At 37.8% G+C, this 17,806-nt stretch overlaps 1 protein-coding gene across 12 annotated transcripts in view; it reads right to left on the reverse strand.

Moving 5' to 3' along the window:
• The window catches only part of dmd (dystrophin), a 252,578-nt gene that overhangs the window by 103,430 nt on the left and 131,342 nt on the right, over positions 1-17,806 (reverse strand). For 11 of the 12 annotated variants that reach the window (XR_008384779.1, XM_053615384.1, XM_053615383.1 and 8 more), the window contains 5 exons: positions 15,565-15,737; positions 13,129-13,285; positions 12,081-12,198; positions 11,446-11,714; positions 10,090-10,236 (listed from right to left, as the gene is read on the reverse strand). Coding sequence is in view for 11 of the 12 variants with exons in the window: in XM_053615384.1 (XP_053471359.1) it covers positions 10,090-10,236; positions 11,446-11,714; positions 12,081-12,198; positions 13,129-13,285; positions 15,565-15,737 (864 nt within the window). In the remaining variant the exon portion in view is untranslated. Of the gene's footprint in view, positions 1-10,089; positions 10,237-11,445; positions 11,715-12,080; positions 12,199-13,128; positions 13,286-15,564; positions 15,738-16,074; positions 16,401-17,806 lie in introns of those variants that run through there. The other variant, XM_053615391.1, reaches the window with a different exon arrangement.

Raw genomic sequence — 17,806 nt, forward strand, 5'->3', positions numbered from 1 at the left:
CAAGACATCAGTATTAACTCAAGAAATTCACACACATAAAAAAAAAAATCCAAATATTATAGTCCCATAAATAAAGTGATGTGTAATAAGGTGCAATGACGCAGGAAAAAAGTATTGAACACGCTAACTGAAATTTATTTAATACTTAGTGGAGAAGCCTTTGTTTGTAATGACAGCTTCAAGACGAATGAAGAAATTGCTCGGCCGCAGTATTCAGGTGTGATTTTGGCCCATTCGTCTAAACATATTTTCTTTAAATCTTGTTCAATTGGATTCGAGTCAGGTGATTTTAGACATTTTAACACCTTGATTTATTTTCTCTGAAACCAGTTTCCTTTGCTGTATGCTTTGGATCGTCGTCCTGCTGGAAGTCCACCCAAATCTCATCTTCATCATCCTGGTGGATGGCAGCAGATTCTTCTCAAGAATCTCCCGGTAAAGGGCTCCATTCATCATTCCTTCAATTATATGAAGTCTGCCAGTACCATGCGATGGAAAACAACCCCACACCACGATGCTTCCACCTCCACACTTCACTGTTGGTATAGTGTTTTTAGGGTGATGTGCAGTGCCATTTCTTCTCCAAACATAGTGTGTAGTATGAGAGCCAAAACGTTCAATTTTGCTCTCGTCTGATCAGACTACACTCTCCCAGTATTTCATAGGCTAGTCCAAATGAGTTGTAGCAAACTTTAAATGAGCATCGACATGCCTTTTCTTTAGTAATGGAGTCTTGTGGGGTGAGTGTGAGCAGTGGAGTGCATTGCCTATTGTTTTCTCTGTGACGATGGCACCTGCTACCTCCAAGTGTTTCTGGAGCTCTTTCTGAGTGGTCCTTGGTTATTGGGCTACTCTTCTGACTATTCTTCTGACTCCCTGGTCAGAAATCTTGCGACGAGCTCCTGTGTGTGGCTGGCTGATGATAGTACAAACTCAAGAATGTCAGTTCCGGCTATACAACAGGGGTGCTCAGCCACTGTACGCAAGTTTTCACTGTGAGACCAAGTGCTCCTATTATTACCCACATCAAGTTCTAAATGACTCAAAATAGGCAAAGGTGCTTTGAGGTGACACAGCGAGTCAGGGAAGTGAACTTTGAAGTCAGGTGAACAGACAGTCGATATGCATTACAAATATACAATCTCAAAATCTTAAAACCATGGCCGATTCTGAGAGGGAGGAGCTGGAACTGGATATAAACCTGAAAAATGCAGCTCAATCTATCCCAGTCCCCTGTGGAGACTGCACTTCACCATCTGAGAAAGCAGAGGTTGCCTTTAGGGCCTGTAATTTTATTGGCCGTGTTAATAAATCTGCATGTGGGACATCTAAAATTGTTGCATAGAAGAGTGCCACAGATTCTATTAGCCTGATCATTTAATTCACTCCTGACAGACAGGACAAAAACATCAAAGACCTGCCTGTCAGGAGTGAATTAAATGATCAGAAGTGGAGGTTTCTTTAAAAAAAATGGAAGCTATCTCAGAATTGTCCTGGAGGATTTTGCAGTTTAGCCTTGTACTCAACCTACAGTACTATTTATACCAGGCAACTTTTTGCATCTGCCGCAGAGGAAGGAAATCAGGGAAACCATTGTCTAAGGAAAGCTAGCCCACTAGGTGGTGGATGTCATTACCATGGCCTATAGATGGTCTGGATGCCAGCCCCAGCTGTGAGATACCACTTTGCAAGGACCATCTCCTCCTTTTGGGCATTAATTTGAGGTGTGCCCCATTGTTGCCATATGTTAATTTAGTTTTGTTGTACATAAATCTATGGCAAATCTGTACAATTGCATTTGGTTATTGAATTTCACTTGCAGTATGTATGTAAGTAATACAAAAGTATTGGTTAAATCTATAAGAAGAACATGAAACAAACAAGGTCTTGCCCAGACACCTTGCTACAGTACATTCTTGACCAAGAAGAACATAAAAAAAGTTGTATACACAAGAAGTACTTTGTATAGGCTGTGGAGTTCTGGGAGACAGTTTTATGGAGTGATGAAACTAAACTCGAACCCATGAATCAGCAATATGTCTGATGTAAGAAAGGCAACGCTTATGACAAAAAGAACACTATCCCCATAGTCAAGCATGAAAGTGGGTCAGTCCTGTTGAGGGTGTGTTTTGCTGCCACAAGAACTGGCAAACCTGTAACCTGGCATCATGTATTCTTTAAAACACCAGGCTATTTTGGATAAGGTGATGCCATCAATGTGTAAATTGAAACTTGGTTACCACAGGACATTCCAGCAAGACAATGATCCCAAAAATACATCCAAGTCATACAAAGCTTGTTTCAGGGATCCATCCTGAAATTTGTTGAGTGGACATTTCAGTCCCTGGATTTAAATCCCACTGAAAACCTTTGGTTTGGCAGAGGAATAATGGCAAAGATTCCTATAAAGAGGATACATACCACCTCAAAGTACATACTTTCAGCTTTAATTTCAGAGTCTTTACATCCAAATCAGATGAACAGTGTAGCAAATACAGCACTCTGTATAGTCACCTCTGAAAGTATTGAAAGGGCAAGTCCAGTACGTTTGTGTATGATGTACATTGAAGACATTTGGGTTTGGGATCAAAAGATGAATGAGAGGATAGATCAGAATTCCAGCTTTCAAATCCCAATATGTATATTACATCTTCATGTGTTACACAATTTAGAGCATGCCACTGTTTGAACCCACCCATTTTTCAAGCGACCAAGAATACTGGGAGCCAATGCACATGTACTGGGCATAGGCCAAACATCAATTTGGAACGTCCTGAAGAAGAAAGAAACCACTGGCGTTCTAACAACCAGACAATGAACAGATCAGATAAGGAAAACAACAGTATGATTGTTGATGACAGCATGATTGTTGATAAACACTGTGAGAGCTGTGAAGCACAGGTAACCTTCTTAAAGCACAAAGACCATGCTCTTTGTCCTGTACCCACATACAGCCCCCTTTGAAGCCACCTATGAGGAGGAATCCATGGAAGTGGAGCGTCTAATTCTCTCAAAAGAAATAGAACACCAGAAAGAAGTATAATGTGCCTTTACTTTGGAAGAAAGTGACATTTCAGAGCTAAATGCGATGTACGGCCAAATGTTCGGACACAACGTGATCAGGTGAGCAAAAATATCCTACCCACGATAGTAGTAGAAGAATAATCCTGCCAGAAAAACAATAATAAACCTACTAATATTTTACAGCATAAATTAACTCTGGGGCAGAAGGAAACATCATGGATGAAAATGTCATAAAAATGCTCAATGTCCCCCTGGTTATTCTTTAAAGCTTCCTAATTGTTAAAGTGCTGAATGGGAGTCCTGGGAAATGGTAAAGTCATCAAATGCAGCAATCCCTAAATGTGCAGAGGAGCATTACACATTAAAACCTTCTCCTTTATGGTCACCTGGTCTGCTCAAAATCCCACACTGCTGCACACTCCATAACCCCTCAATATCCTGAAATGGAGGTTAGCTGATTTCATTGAGTTCTTTTTCGTCTTCCCTGTATTGCTATGCAGAAATTAAGAAGGAGGTGGATGCGCCAGAACAATACCTCAATCTCCTCAGCAAGTCCAAAGCAGCTAAATCCATCCCTGAAACAAAAGCTGTGGAAGAGTACATAACTGAGGCACTAGAACAAGGTTAAATCCTTGTTAAGTCAAGTCAATTCCTCTAATCCACAAAAAATAAGTCAATTCCTCTAATTATTATTTACAGACCCCCAGGGCCATATACTGAATTTCTTATTGAATTTGCAGACTTTATCTCAAACCTGGTTGTGTCTGTAGATAAAGCATTAATCATCGGTGATTTTAATATTCATTTTGATAACCTGGAAGACCCTCTGAGAATAGCGGTTGTGTCCATCTTAGATTCAGTAGGGATTAATCAGAACGTAATCGGGCCTACTCATAATGGTGGTCACACTCTTGACCTCATACTAACATACGGATTAAGTATAGAAAATATTATAATTTTTCCGCAGTCTGAAGTTGTCTCAGACCGTTATCTTATCTCGTTCATAATACATATTGATCATAATATTTCCACCTCGCCTTGCTACTGCGTAAAACGTACTTTCACATCAGCTACTGCACTGAGCTTCATAAATAACCTCCCAGAGACATCAGTTAGATTTGGATCACCGTCAGATCCGATAGAACTCGATCAGGCGACTGAAAGCTTGGAGTCAACACTCCGCTACACGCTAGATAGAGTGGCTCCACTCAAAAGAAAAATAATTAGAGATAATTAGAGACCTAAATAATTAGGTATAACGATCAAACGCGTACCTTAAAACAGACAACTCGCCAATTAGAACGTAAATGGCGTCAAACCAAACTGGTGATATTCCAAACAGCGTGGAAGGAGAGCCTCCTGAAATATAGAAAATCTCTTAGCGATGCTAGAAAAATCTCTCTCTCCACCTTAATAGGAGATAACAAAAACAATTCTAGATTTCTATTCAACACAGTAGCAAAATTAACTAGGAATAAAACCACTACAGAGAGAAACACTCCATCATTACATAGCAGTGAAGATTTCATGAAATTTTTCATTGGTAATGTTGAAAATATTAGATGTGAAATTCAGGCTATTAAATTAAAACCAGACAGTACTGTATCAAACCCATTAGATGATAATGTAGCAATATCAGATCGATGTTTAGAGTGTTTTGCTCCGCTTAGAGAAACCGAACTAGCTTCATTGATCTCTTCAGCCAATTCGTCAACTTGCATACTAGATCCTGTGCCTGCATGCTTCTTTAAACAGATTTGTCCTGGAGTAATTGAACCACTTTTAAATATAATCAATTCTTCCCTTAGCACTGGCTATGTACCTAAATCACTTAAATAAGCAGTTATTAAACCCCTGATTAAAAAACCTGATCTTGACCCCTCTCAACTGTCCAGCTATAAGCCAATATCAAATCTCCCCTTCCTCTCTAAGATCTGAGAAAAGGTTGTAGCAAAGCAGTTGTGCTCGTACTTACATAGGAATAACATTTATGAAATGTATCAGTCAGGATTTAGACCTTATCATAGCACAGAGACAGCGTTAGTTAAAGTAGTAAACGACCTACTACTGGCCTCTGATCAGGGTTGTGTCTCGCTGCTTGTGTTACTCGACCTTAGTGCAGCTTTTGATACTATAGATCATACTATTCTCCTTGATAGATTAAAAAATGTTGTTGGCATTAAGGGAACAGTCCTCTCCTGGCTCAGGTCTTATCTGACCGATCGTTATCAGTTCGTAGATGTAAATGGAGACTTCTCCACGCATACTGAGGTTACTTTTGGAGTTCCACAGGGTTCTGTTTTAGGCCCACTGCTTCATATATGCTACCCCTAGGTCAAATTATTCGTAAACATGGAATTAGCTTCCACTGTTATGCTGATGATACACAGTTGTATGTTTCAGCGAAGCCAGAGGACAGACAGAAGCTTAGTAAAGTTGAGGATTGTGTAAAGGACATTAGACGTTGGATGTTAACTAACTTCCTTCTACTTAATTCTGATAAAACAGAAATACTTTTATTAGGCCCACGTGTAGCTAGAAGTAATCTTTCTGATCACATGGTTACTCTGGATGGTCTTTCTGTTTCATCATGTACAGCAGTTAAAGACCTTGGAGTGATTATTGACTCCAGCCTATCATTTGATGCTCATGTAGATAATATTACTAGGATAGCTTTCTTTCATCTCAGAAATATTTCTAAAATAAGAAACATATTGTCACTACATGATGCGGAAATACTAGTTCATGCATTTGTCACCTCTAGATTAGATTACTGTAATGCCTTACTGTCTGGATGTTCCAGTAGGAATATAAATAAGCTCCAGTTAGTCCAGAATGCAGCTGCTAGAGTCCTAACTAGAACTAGAAGATACGACCATATCACACCAATATTATCAATACTGCATTGGCTCCCAGTGGAATCCCACATTAACTATAAAATACTTTTATTAACCTATAAAGCACTAAATGGTCTCGCGCCACAATATCTAAGCGACCTTTTGGTTTTATATGATCCGCCACGCCTACTTAGATCAAAAGATGCAGGCTATTTGACGGTACCTCGAATAGTGAAGGCTACAGCAGGGGGGAGAGCTTTCGCTTATAGAGCCCCACAGTTATGGAACAGTCTTCCAATTAGTGTTCGGGACTCAGACACAGTCTCAGTGTTTAAGTCTAGGCTTAAAACGTATTTGTTTACTCAAACCTACCCTGACTAGATTCTGTTCTACTACTTCGCAGTCATAATAATCTTTTTTCTCCCTCTCTCCTTTCGCCGAGCCCCACACGAATTTATGGAGATACTAGAGATCCAGATCCTTTCTGCCTCTGGATGGAGCTCAAATCTTCTCTAATTCCAGACTGCTGGGACTACGGCTGCTCCTAAGGCCATACAGACTTCATATAAATCCATAATGAACTTTTTCACACTAACTGTTGTTACCCAGATGAGGATGGGTTCCCTTCTGAGTCGGGTTCCTCTCAAGGTTTCTTCCTCTTAAAACATCTTAGGGAGTTTTTCCTTGCCACCGTCGCCACTCAGTGGCTTGCTCAGTTGGGATAAATTCACACCTTTAATATCTGTATACCGTGTTCATATTTCTGTAAAGCTGCTTTGAGACAATGTCTATTGTAAAAAGCGCTATACAAATAAAACTGAATTGAATACTCAGTTGTATGTTTCAGCGAAGCCAGAGGACAGACAGCAGCTTAGTAAAGTTGAGGATTGTGTAAAGGACATTAGACGTTGGATGTTAACTAACTTCCTTTTACTTAATTCTGATAAAACAGAAATACTTGTATTAGGACCACATGTAGCTAGAAACAAGCTTTCTGATCACATGGTTACTCTGTTTCATCTTTCTGTTTCATCATGTACAGTAGTAAAAGACCTTGGAGTAATTATTGACTTCAGTCTATCATTTGATGCTCATGTAGATAATATTACTAGGATAGTTTTCTTTCATCTCAGAAATATTTCTAAGATAAGAAATATATTGTCACAACATGATGCAGAAATACTAGTTCATGCATTCGTCACCTCTAGATTAGATTACTGTAATGCCTTACTGTCTGGATGTTCCAGTAGGAGCATAAACAAGCTCCAGTTAGTCCAGAATGCAGCTGCTAGAGTCCTAACTAGAAATAGAAGATACGACCACATCACCCCGATCTTATCCACACTGCACTGGCTCCCAGTGAAATCTCGCATTGATTATAAAATACTTTTATTAATTTATAAAGCACTAAATGGTCTCACGCCACAGTATCTAAGCGACCTTTTGGTTTTCTATGATCCGCCACGCCTACTTAGATCAAAAGATGCAGGCTATTTGACAGTACCTCGAATAGTGAAGGCTACAGCAGGGGGAAGAGCTTTCTCTTATAGAGCCCCACAGTTATGGAACAGTCTTCCAATTAGTGTTCGGGACTCAGACACAGTCTCAGTGTTTAAGTCTAGGCTTAAAACGTATTTGTTTACTCAAGCCTACCCTGACTAGACTTTCTATTATGCTAATTCCCAGTCCTAATAATCTTTTCTCTCCCTCTCTCCTTCTGCCGAGCCACACACGATTTTATGGAGATACTAGAGATCCAGATCCTTTCTGATTTCCGGACCTGCCTGATCCGTTTCGGATGTCCTGCCTCTGGATGGAGCTCTAATCTACTCCAATTCCAGACTGCTGGACTACGGCTGCTTCTAAGGCCATACAGACTTCATATAAGTCAATAATGAACTTTTTCACATTATCTGTTGTTACCCAGATGAGGATGGGTTCCCTTCTGAGTCTGGTTCCTCTCAAGGTTTCTTCCTCTTAAAACATCTTAGGGAGTTTTTCCTTGCCACTGTCGCCACTCAGTGGCTTGCTCAGTTGGGATAAATTCGCACCTTTAATATCTGCATACCGTGTTGATATTTCTGTACAGCTGCTTTGAGGCAATGTCTATTGTAAAAAGTGCTATACAAATAAAATTGAATTGAATTGAATTGAAATCCAGCCCTCTACTTTACCTGCAGTAGCTGGTTACTTCTTTGTGTAGAGAAAAATATGTCAGTCTTTGGCCTGGCACAGGTTACCAAGGCCTAAATTCCATCACAGTCAAGTACAGTCCTCTAATACCATCAGCCTTGGAACAAGTAAGAGGAGCTAAAAAGTTGGACATAAGGAGCTCATATAAGCGCACTCACATATGAGAAGATGATGAGTAGCAGACTGTGTTCATTACGAGTAGCTTGTCATGCCAAATGGGCTAGTTAATGCTCCTTCCATATTTTAGGCCTTCATCAATAAGGTCCTAAGAGATTTCCTAAACCATTTTGTGTGTACATTGATGATATATTGATATTCGCACCCTCAGAGAAAGGTTATGTTCAGATTATGTCTATCTAGTGAAATTGGAAAAATGTGTTTCATTGTACCTCAGTCAAGTTCCTTGGGTACATCCTGGAAAAACAGGTAGTTGAGATGGATAAATCCAAGTTGGAAGCAGTAACCTATTGGCCACAACCCCAAACAACAAAGGAACCACAAATGTTTCTGGGGATTGCCTATTTCTATTGGCAATTCATCCAAGGTTTTAGCACCATTGAAGCTCCTTTGATGTCTCACCTGAATGGAAAACCCAAGAAACTCAAACTATAACATAGGGAACCGGGAGCTATTTAGCATTAAAAATGTACACAAGGAACGGCACCAATGACTGGAGGATATTCCTTATTTGAGTAACCGAATTCTGAACATAGCTACGTTTCCATCCAAGGATTTATTTTTGTGAAAAAAGGTTTAGCGCATCGAAATGTTTACTGATATAGCTGATGGAAACACAAAACGTCGACAAAATTTCACAAGTGTCGACAATCTTTTGTAAGTTTTTGTCGAGAGAAATGGTATTCAAAGAAAACAAAAAGTGTCACGACAGAATTTATCCATCTGTCAGCAGAAGAATAGGAATGTGCGTGCCAACCAGCACACCTTAAACCTGTGGCACAAGATGCACCAAGGAATTATGGTATAAATTTTCATTGGCCTATGCTACATTTGGCAGCCTGATATAATGCTGCATTAATTTTTCTTTATTAGAATTGGAAATGGCTCAAGGGCAGATTTCTTCGGTGATGGACCAAAACTTATGCAATAATTTATTTTTGTTGTAAGGATGACCACGCACACCACTGTATCGGTAAAAGGCCAATTTGAATGAAATATGCGGAAGACAGCAAATTTTGCAAAAATTTTTTAACGTACTTTCATTTTGTCAATAATAGAAAAGCGCAAAAAGTGGATGGAAAATTGGCTTATGATAGGACGGAGGAGTTTGTACTTTCCTGCTTCTCGGTGACATGAGAAATGTGAGAAAAAGGTGATCCTGGTATGGGAATAATTTTATATGTCTACTATAATGTTATTAATAACACCTCTGTGTCAGGAACAACTGACTTGTACACTCGAGACTCCTTCCATAAATGTAAATAAATGTCTCCTTATAGAACACATCCTTAGTGATTGTTCTTTTCTTTGTTAAACAACAACACATTTTAATGCATTTATTATTATGCTTAGGTTATGTAAATGGGCTGTTACTATATGAATGATAATTTATTAGAAAGACTGCATTAATATTAACTCATTTATAAAAAATAATTTATGTTACAGTTGTAAACTATTGTCAGAGCCATGCTTTAATAGACAGTTAATTAACTTCAGATTAGAAAATGTAACCATGCTGTGATATTCATCATTGTGATCAACACATATTCTTTATTAAAAGAAAAAGGATCTGATTATCACTCGGTTGTGATGTCATAGTGCACGCTCCATATATGCTACTTAAAATTCAAGCAACCCCAATGGAAAATGCCTCCCCGCGTCCCAGCCTTTGTGTTCGCAACATTGTACCATTCTGGTATTTTAGAAAAGTCCATGTCTTGCCTTGCCTATACTACCTTGAATAGCCTTGTTTTTGTTTTAAAATGTAAATAAAAAATGGTTGTATCCACATGTAAAAAAATTTACCTCCTTAAGCAAACTTAGCTGGCAAATTTTTAAAAAATATATATATGTATACCTGCAGAAGTCTCCATCGCCTATTGAGATCATCACTTCTCTTCAGGTTTTCTGGAGACAGTTGAATACCAGGCATTCTAAACTGAGAGACTAATTTGTTGACTCGATTTACATCATCCTGGATCGGAGCGATTGAATCCTGGAAATCCTGGATCATAATCATAGAAAGGTGGAGGGAAATTAGATTAACATGAACTATGTAATTAACATCTTACAGCAGCTTACCGACTTTGAAAATGTCCCTCTGTAAATGGTGTGCATTTTCAAAAGCAGACTTGCAATAAACAAGAATGACTATTGTCCTTAGCAGAGAAATCTTGCATAACATTTAAATTTCATGCTGTCAGGTTTGTTTGTTTTTTCTTTTTCAGAATTATATCTACAAAACATCCATGCTTAACTGATATGGGCCCCTTAACAGGTGTTGGGCTCTATATCATGTGAAGCTGCAAGCTGCATCTTTTTAAACTGCTTCTTATTTTACATCATGAGGCAGTGTAACATACTTGAAGGAAAGCTCACACATAGCCATGATTTCAGTTTTTAGCAACAGTACCTTCATATTTATATAAGCACATCTGACACTCAGTTATTTCTTTATTATTAGGTACACCTACCATGTAGCTGTACTGAATAACTATTTTATCAGGTACACCTGCTGCATGTCATTTTGTACAGTTTATTTGCATTTTGTACTGTGGTGATATGCTGGCCCCATCCATAAATGGAAAGGAATTATCTGCTGTCCAGATCCCAGCAACACTAATCCATACTAGCACCATACATATTACTAAGTTATCACTGTTGTGCTAAGAATGGTCCACCAACCAATTGTCTGAGGTGGTCCTGTGATCCCTTTCTGCTGATGGATGAGGTTGAGGATGGATGACAAAATATGCATAACAGATGGTCTACAGTCAGTATTTCTAACCTACAAAGTGACCTATACAGTAAATTTACCTGATAAAATAAGCAATCAGTGTCGATATCAAGCATTTGTACCTATTAAACAGGCCATCAAATATATTATTCAACTACTGAAAACCAAAGCTTTAAAGATCATTAACGTAAAACTATAGAATAGTCACATAGCATCTGATACATCTCAATATGGCAGTCTCAAAATGTTTAGTTATTGTCTCCTTTTGGCATTAATAAGAAAGATGTATATGCAGTAAAATAATTGTAGGGGCTATTTGCAAACTCCTCTAACCATCATTAAACCTGTCCTCTGAAACAGTTACGATCAGTTACAATGTGCGCTACTAACAGTTTGACCCCAATAATTTTATTTAATTATCTCACTCTTTCATCGTTGAATGTTGTATAGCAGTATAGTGTGATGCCAAACACTAACCTTAACCATGCTGATTTGGTCACTTAAACTGTCAACAAGCAAGTCTCCAACTGGGTCCCAAGAATTGTTTTTAATTTCAGCTTGTTGAAGCTTGATTTCTAACTGATCCGCTGTATCTTGAAGTTCCATCAGCCCCTGCAAAGCTAGCTCCAGCTGTTGCTGCCAGTCTGCTGCAGCTGTACTTAGGTTCCTCCAAAGTTTGCTTACATCCTCTGCTTCCTTGCGCAAAATGCGTTCGACATTTTGAATTCTTTCCTCTGAGCTGACAACTGGAGAATACATAGGGAGAAAAAAAATACTTCTTTAAGCATTATATGTAACGATACAGGTGTGCTTAGTTCTATCCACCTTTCCCCTAAGTGCGGAAGTCTTGCCTGGCTCACACTGGAAGCCTGTTTTACATTTCTGTTCTTCATAGTCAAATTAACGCATGTTCCTAGATAAGTTTAGAAACAAAAGAAACAATTTGTACTCCCACCATATAATTACATATAACTGAATAAAAACACACTCATTACATAATTTGCAAAAAGTCAATATACTGCACACATGCATATTATATTACAGGAAGATTAAATGTCTCCCGTGTATTAAACTGGGGTTTGTTTCCTGTTTATGACAAAAAAAAGGAATACCTCTTTCAACATGTGGCTGTTCGCTTTCTTCACCAGGCATCTCAAACAGAAAACTCTTCACATTATCAAGTGCTCGATTTATTGAAGGCTCTTTTGCACTCAGCTCCATCTTGAATTCCTGTGACACAATGATAAATTCTATTTACTGGAATATTCACAATTTCAGTGTTGTCTCTTCAGGTTTTTTTTTTTTTTTTCTCATAACATCACAACAATATGCATAGTGAGGGTATGTGTATATGTAGCTGTACAGTTCAGAGAATAAGTTGCTCCAAAGTACAAGAAACATCCCCTAATTTATTTATTTCTACTAAGAATTTTTATTTACACAATGTAATTTAGGATATAGGCATATGAGGCAAGTATCTAAATGACATTTAAAAAGAAAACAACAACTCGTCTCCAAATCATATTACATGAATCCGTAAGTATTTGGACAGTGACACAATTTGCATAATTTTGCCTCTGTACACTCCCACAATGGATTTGAAATTAAGCAACAAAATGTGTACACTGTCAGCTTTAATTCCAGAGGTTTAACATGAATATTGCATTAACCGTTTAGGAATTACAGACATTTCTACATACAGTGCATCCGGAAAGTATTCACAGCGCTTCACTTTTCCACATTTTGTTATGTTACAGCCTTATTCCAAAATGGATTAAATTCATTATTTTCCTTAAAATTCTACAAACAATACCCTATAATGACAACATGAAAGAAGTTTGTTTGAAATCTTTGCAAATTTATTAAAAAATAAAAAAACAAAAAAAGCACATGTATATATATATATATATATATATATATATATATATATATATATATATATATATATATATATATATATAAGCTTTGGAGGATAACTAAGGCACATGTCTAATTTTCACACAGGCCTTGCACATCTCTCCATTTAAGTCAGTAGATTTGAATACAGATATGTGCAAAATATTAAAGTAATATTGACTACGACCCACAAAGTGCCTTGAAAATTAGTCTTACTACAAGAACATGACAAGAAACATATAGTAAAAAGTATGTCATATTAACCTTATGGGTTATCCGTTGCTGACAAACAGCAGGGACATCTCCCCCAACTGGTTTCTGTTGCTCCAGCTCCTCCCTCTTAAGCTGTAGCCACTGCAGCAGACCCTGTAAGGTTAGGTGAAAATGCTTCCACTGTTCCATATTATCATCAAGGTGAAGCCTGAGAAAAACATAAGGGACAAAATATGGCAAAAAACAGCTTAGCAAATAATATATAGCTCAAATGTAATGAATAGTGTATCTACATATCGTATATACATCTAGGCACGAGGTCTGAGTTTGTACTTTCTTACAGGAAGATGCACCAGAATCATAATCGGAATCAGCTTTATTGCCAAGTATGCTTACACATACAAGGAATTTGTCTTGGTGGCAAGAGCGTCCAGTGCACAATAATACAAAACAGCAACAAGACAACAAAAAACAAAAAATAATAATAATAATTACATGGAAATTTTATATACATACACACACACACACACACACACACACACACACATATACTTACGCAACATACATACATACAGATACACACACACACACACACACACACACACACACACACACACACACACACATATATATATATATATATAGACTAAGACTAAACTGTGTAATTATTGCTCAGTGGGGCAGTTTAACTGTTCATGAGGTGGATAGCCTGGGGGAAAAAACTGTTCCTGAACCTGACGGTTTTGGCAACAGTTCAAAAAGTAGTAGGCAGGGTGAGTGGGGTACAGAGTGATTTTTCCAGCCTTCTTTTTTCAAACAGTGACAACTTTTTAAAATATAGTAGTCGGCTAAATATATAAGTCTTAAAAAACTGATGTAACACAGTGCCATTATCTGTTTTTGTATTCAGATTTAAACCAGAGTTTGGCCTGGTCTATGACGGTAGGTTTTTATGATGATGATATTTTAATGACAAGCTTCGCCAATAATCAATAACTGAATACGTATTCAGTTGCTTATAGGTATAAAAAGAAGAATATAAAAAGAACACACATTAATATTGGTCCAAAATAATGTTTTGCTGACACCTAGCAAACAAGCTGCCTGCAACATCATTGAGACATAATTAGCACACACTGTTGGCTATTATATCTTTTTTCAAATAAAAAAAAAATGATCAAAGAAATGAATCAAACATTGAAAAATAGACTACCAAATTAAATATTTTTTTTAAATGTCAATAGGGAGTATCATCACATGAACATTCTTTTTGTTTTTATTCTTTTAATTATTATATTATTTCATTATTTTTAATATTACACTGTCCATAGTGCTTTGACTGTGTGCGAAATGCTAGCATTTATAAGTAGAACTTGAATGTAAATGCTATATGTATATAAGGCTAAAAGGGTTTGCGTACAAATTCTAAACATTTTAAATAACATTTATTTACCATTAGTGTATGATAAGCAACTGTTGCGCAATGTTTCAAAGGGTCTACCACTGAGCCTAAACATGTTTCCACTAGATAGGTCATGTCTAGTGGAAACACTAGAAAAAATATAATTAATTTCAGTACAGTGAAAAATTAAATAAGCATGGACTTTTTTGTTCACATTTCATTACTGATTCTGAATGTAAACTATATTAAATCTATACTTAAATGTATAAAATGGTGTACAAACCATAGGAGTATGCTACTCAAACCCTCACACTTATACTCTTTGTAGTGGTGGCTTATCGATTAAGGCTCTGGGTTACTGATCGGAAGGTTGGGGGTTCAAGGGCTCAAGAATCAGCTTGCTCAAGGGCCCAACAGTGGCAGCTTGGCAGTGCTGGGCTTGAACCCCAGCCCTTAACCCTCTCTGCTCCAGGGGCGCTGTATCATGGCTGACCCTGCGCTCTGACCCCAGCTTCCTGACAGACTGGGGTATGCAAAGAAAAGAATTTCACTGTGCTCTACTGTATATGTGACCAATAAAGACTCATTATCATGATCATTATTTAAGACCGTGTGTTTACAATGCCTTATTTTTGATAATGAAAATAGTGGGTAAGAAACATGGTTAAGCAAGTTGCCACAACATCCATAAAGTGTGCCCAGTCCCATGTTCATAATGACATAATTAAATTGATTACAGTGCAACAAATCACAGCTTACACAAAATTTCTAAAAATATTTGTAATTTCTCTCTTTTCTGCCACCTACAGATGTTGTGTGTGTATATATTAGTGTTGGTGTCACAGTATCCACGCTGACAGGGTCTATGGACTTTTGTGTAACTTTGTGCACATTTCATCAGGTTTCACCTGTTAAATTAAGATACATCTCTTTGCTTTATACAGCAATTCAATTACTGTAATGAACTGTGAAATTTATTTTCACTATCATGTAGGAATTTAATGAGCAGATACCTGAGGTGTGTGAGATACTGTGATGACATAAAACTCAAATAAATAAATAAATCATAAACAAAAGATTCTTACCTCATACTATTGACTTTTTTACACAAGTCCTGCCAGCGTTTTCCCATGGTGTACAGTTGTTTTTGCAGCACTATAGCATTGTCTGTCCTTCCCAGTGATGCCACAATACGCTGTCCATTTTCATCAAGTGAATGATACATATCTGTCTGGGTATCAATCTCCCTCTGGAGATCCTGTAGAGATTAATGGGGTATAACAGAAGTATTTCCGTCAGTGTTTTTTGTCACACAAGCTAAGAAGCAGAACTGTAAAAAACAAGTTAATCACATTTTCTTAAAGAGGGTTTGCATTAGTACATATAGTAAATGTCAAACAGGTAGTATAGAATTTGTATAATACTTTACAACAATATTTGTATAGTACAATATTTTACCTTCACATACAGAAAGAATAAACATTTTCCTGTTAATGTACTGTATGCAACTTACTCTACGCTTTCCCATCAAGTTACGCAAACGAAAAAGCATTACAACAAAAATGTATACAAGAAAGAAACAATGATAATCAGACCTTAACGTGGTATGTCTTCCGGTGTAGCATATCCATAGATTAAGACTTCAGGTGAAAAAAGCATGGATGCCTGACTCACTAGAGTACTGCCCTTTATTTCCACACCATATGGATATGTGTGTGCAGTAGAATAAGTTGAGAGATAAAATGGAATGAAGTTTGAGATGAAAGATGGTGAACAGCCAGAAAAGGGATTCTACCACTACTGTTCAGAGGCTTCAGCATGCCTTTTGAAGAAGGCACATTGGGTCTGTTGTTCATTGGGAGAGTGGGCACTGCGACTGAAGAAAGGCTAAGTCCTGGGAACAAAGGCATGTCCTTATATCCCACTAGTGTTCCTGCCTCTTCAAATTTTAACTGAATCTTTGTGCTGTTGCCAAATGCACATAGCTGCCATACCAGTTGGTGCAGGGCGACCAAGATAAATGATTCAATATGTCAATGACTAAGTGCTTTATTTATATAAACACCCTTTATATGAAGTCCCTGATTTAACAAGATACCAAATGAAGAGAGTTAATTTGCATGTGCAACCTAATAAATTGTGTGCAATTACAGGGAATGTTCCAATTTATTTATAAAGACTAATTTCTTAAATGACATCATTTGCAATAAAGGGGAGATAACCGATTGTCCTTGATTTGAAACTGATTGTCTTTGTTATCTGTGGCAAAGAAGAGGAAGCTCTCAGGAGAGTAAAACTAAAAATTGCCATACACATGAATAATTGGAGGTGCACATGTGTGGATAATAGATATTATACCAACAGTAAATCACAATTTTGATAAACTCTATGTTGAGATACGGACACAGTTTAGGAACTATGAAAACTAAAGCGATGATTTATTATGTTTTCAAATGGTGGAAATGGGCTTAGATCAATTTAATAACCTGCCCAGATGTATTAATTTGCATATGCAATGTATAATGCAGGAGCAGAACAGTAGCGTAGTGTGTAGTCCTGCCATTTCTGAGCTCCAAGATCACACAGCACCTTAAGGGGAGATTTCATCATCATCCCTCCCCTCTCTGCACTACACATACCAGCGTGTCCTATGCATGGGCTTAATGTAATTCTCTTGAAAAGGAAGATGGTGATGGAAATACATCAGTCTGGAAAGGGTTACTAAGCTATTTCAAAGGCTCTGGGACTCCAAAGGACCACAAGAGACATTATCTCCAAATGGAAAAACTCGGCACAGTAGTGAACTTTCCCAGAAGTGTTCGACCTTCCAAAATTCCTCCAAGAGCACAGCGACGACTCATCCAGGAAGTCACAAAAGAGCCAAGGACAACATCAAAGGAACTACAGGACTCTCTTGCATCAATAAACATCACTGTTCGTGACTCCACTATCAGAAAGACATTGGGGAAAAATGGCTCCATGGAAGAGTGGCGAGGCGGAAACCACTGCTAACCCAGAAGAACATTAATGCTTGTCTGAATTTTGCCAAAACACACATTTTTGGCAAAACATTTTGGGAGAATGTTTTATGGATGAGTCGAAAGTGGAACTGTTTGAAAGACAGAGGTCCAGTTACATGTGGCATAGACCAGAATTCCACAAAAAGAACATCATACCTACAGTCAAGCATGGTGGGGGAAGTGTGATGGTGTGGGACTGCTATGTTGCTTCAGGGCCTGCAAATAATTGAGGGAAACAAGAATTCTGCTCTCTACCAGAAAATCCTAAAGGAGAATGTCCAGTCTTCAGTCCGTAAGTTGAAACTCA

Source organism: Ictalurus furcatus, chromosome 26 (assembly GCF_023375685.1).
Source record: "Ictalurus furcatus strain D&B chromosome 26, Billie_1.0, whole genome shotgun sequence".
Taxonomy (NCBI): Eukaryota; Metazoa; Chordata; class Actinopteri; order Siluriformes; family Ictaluridae; genus Ictalurus; species Ictalurus furcatus.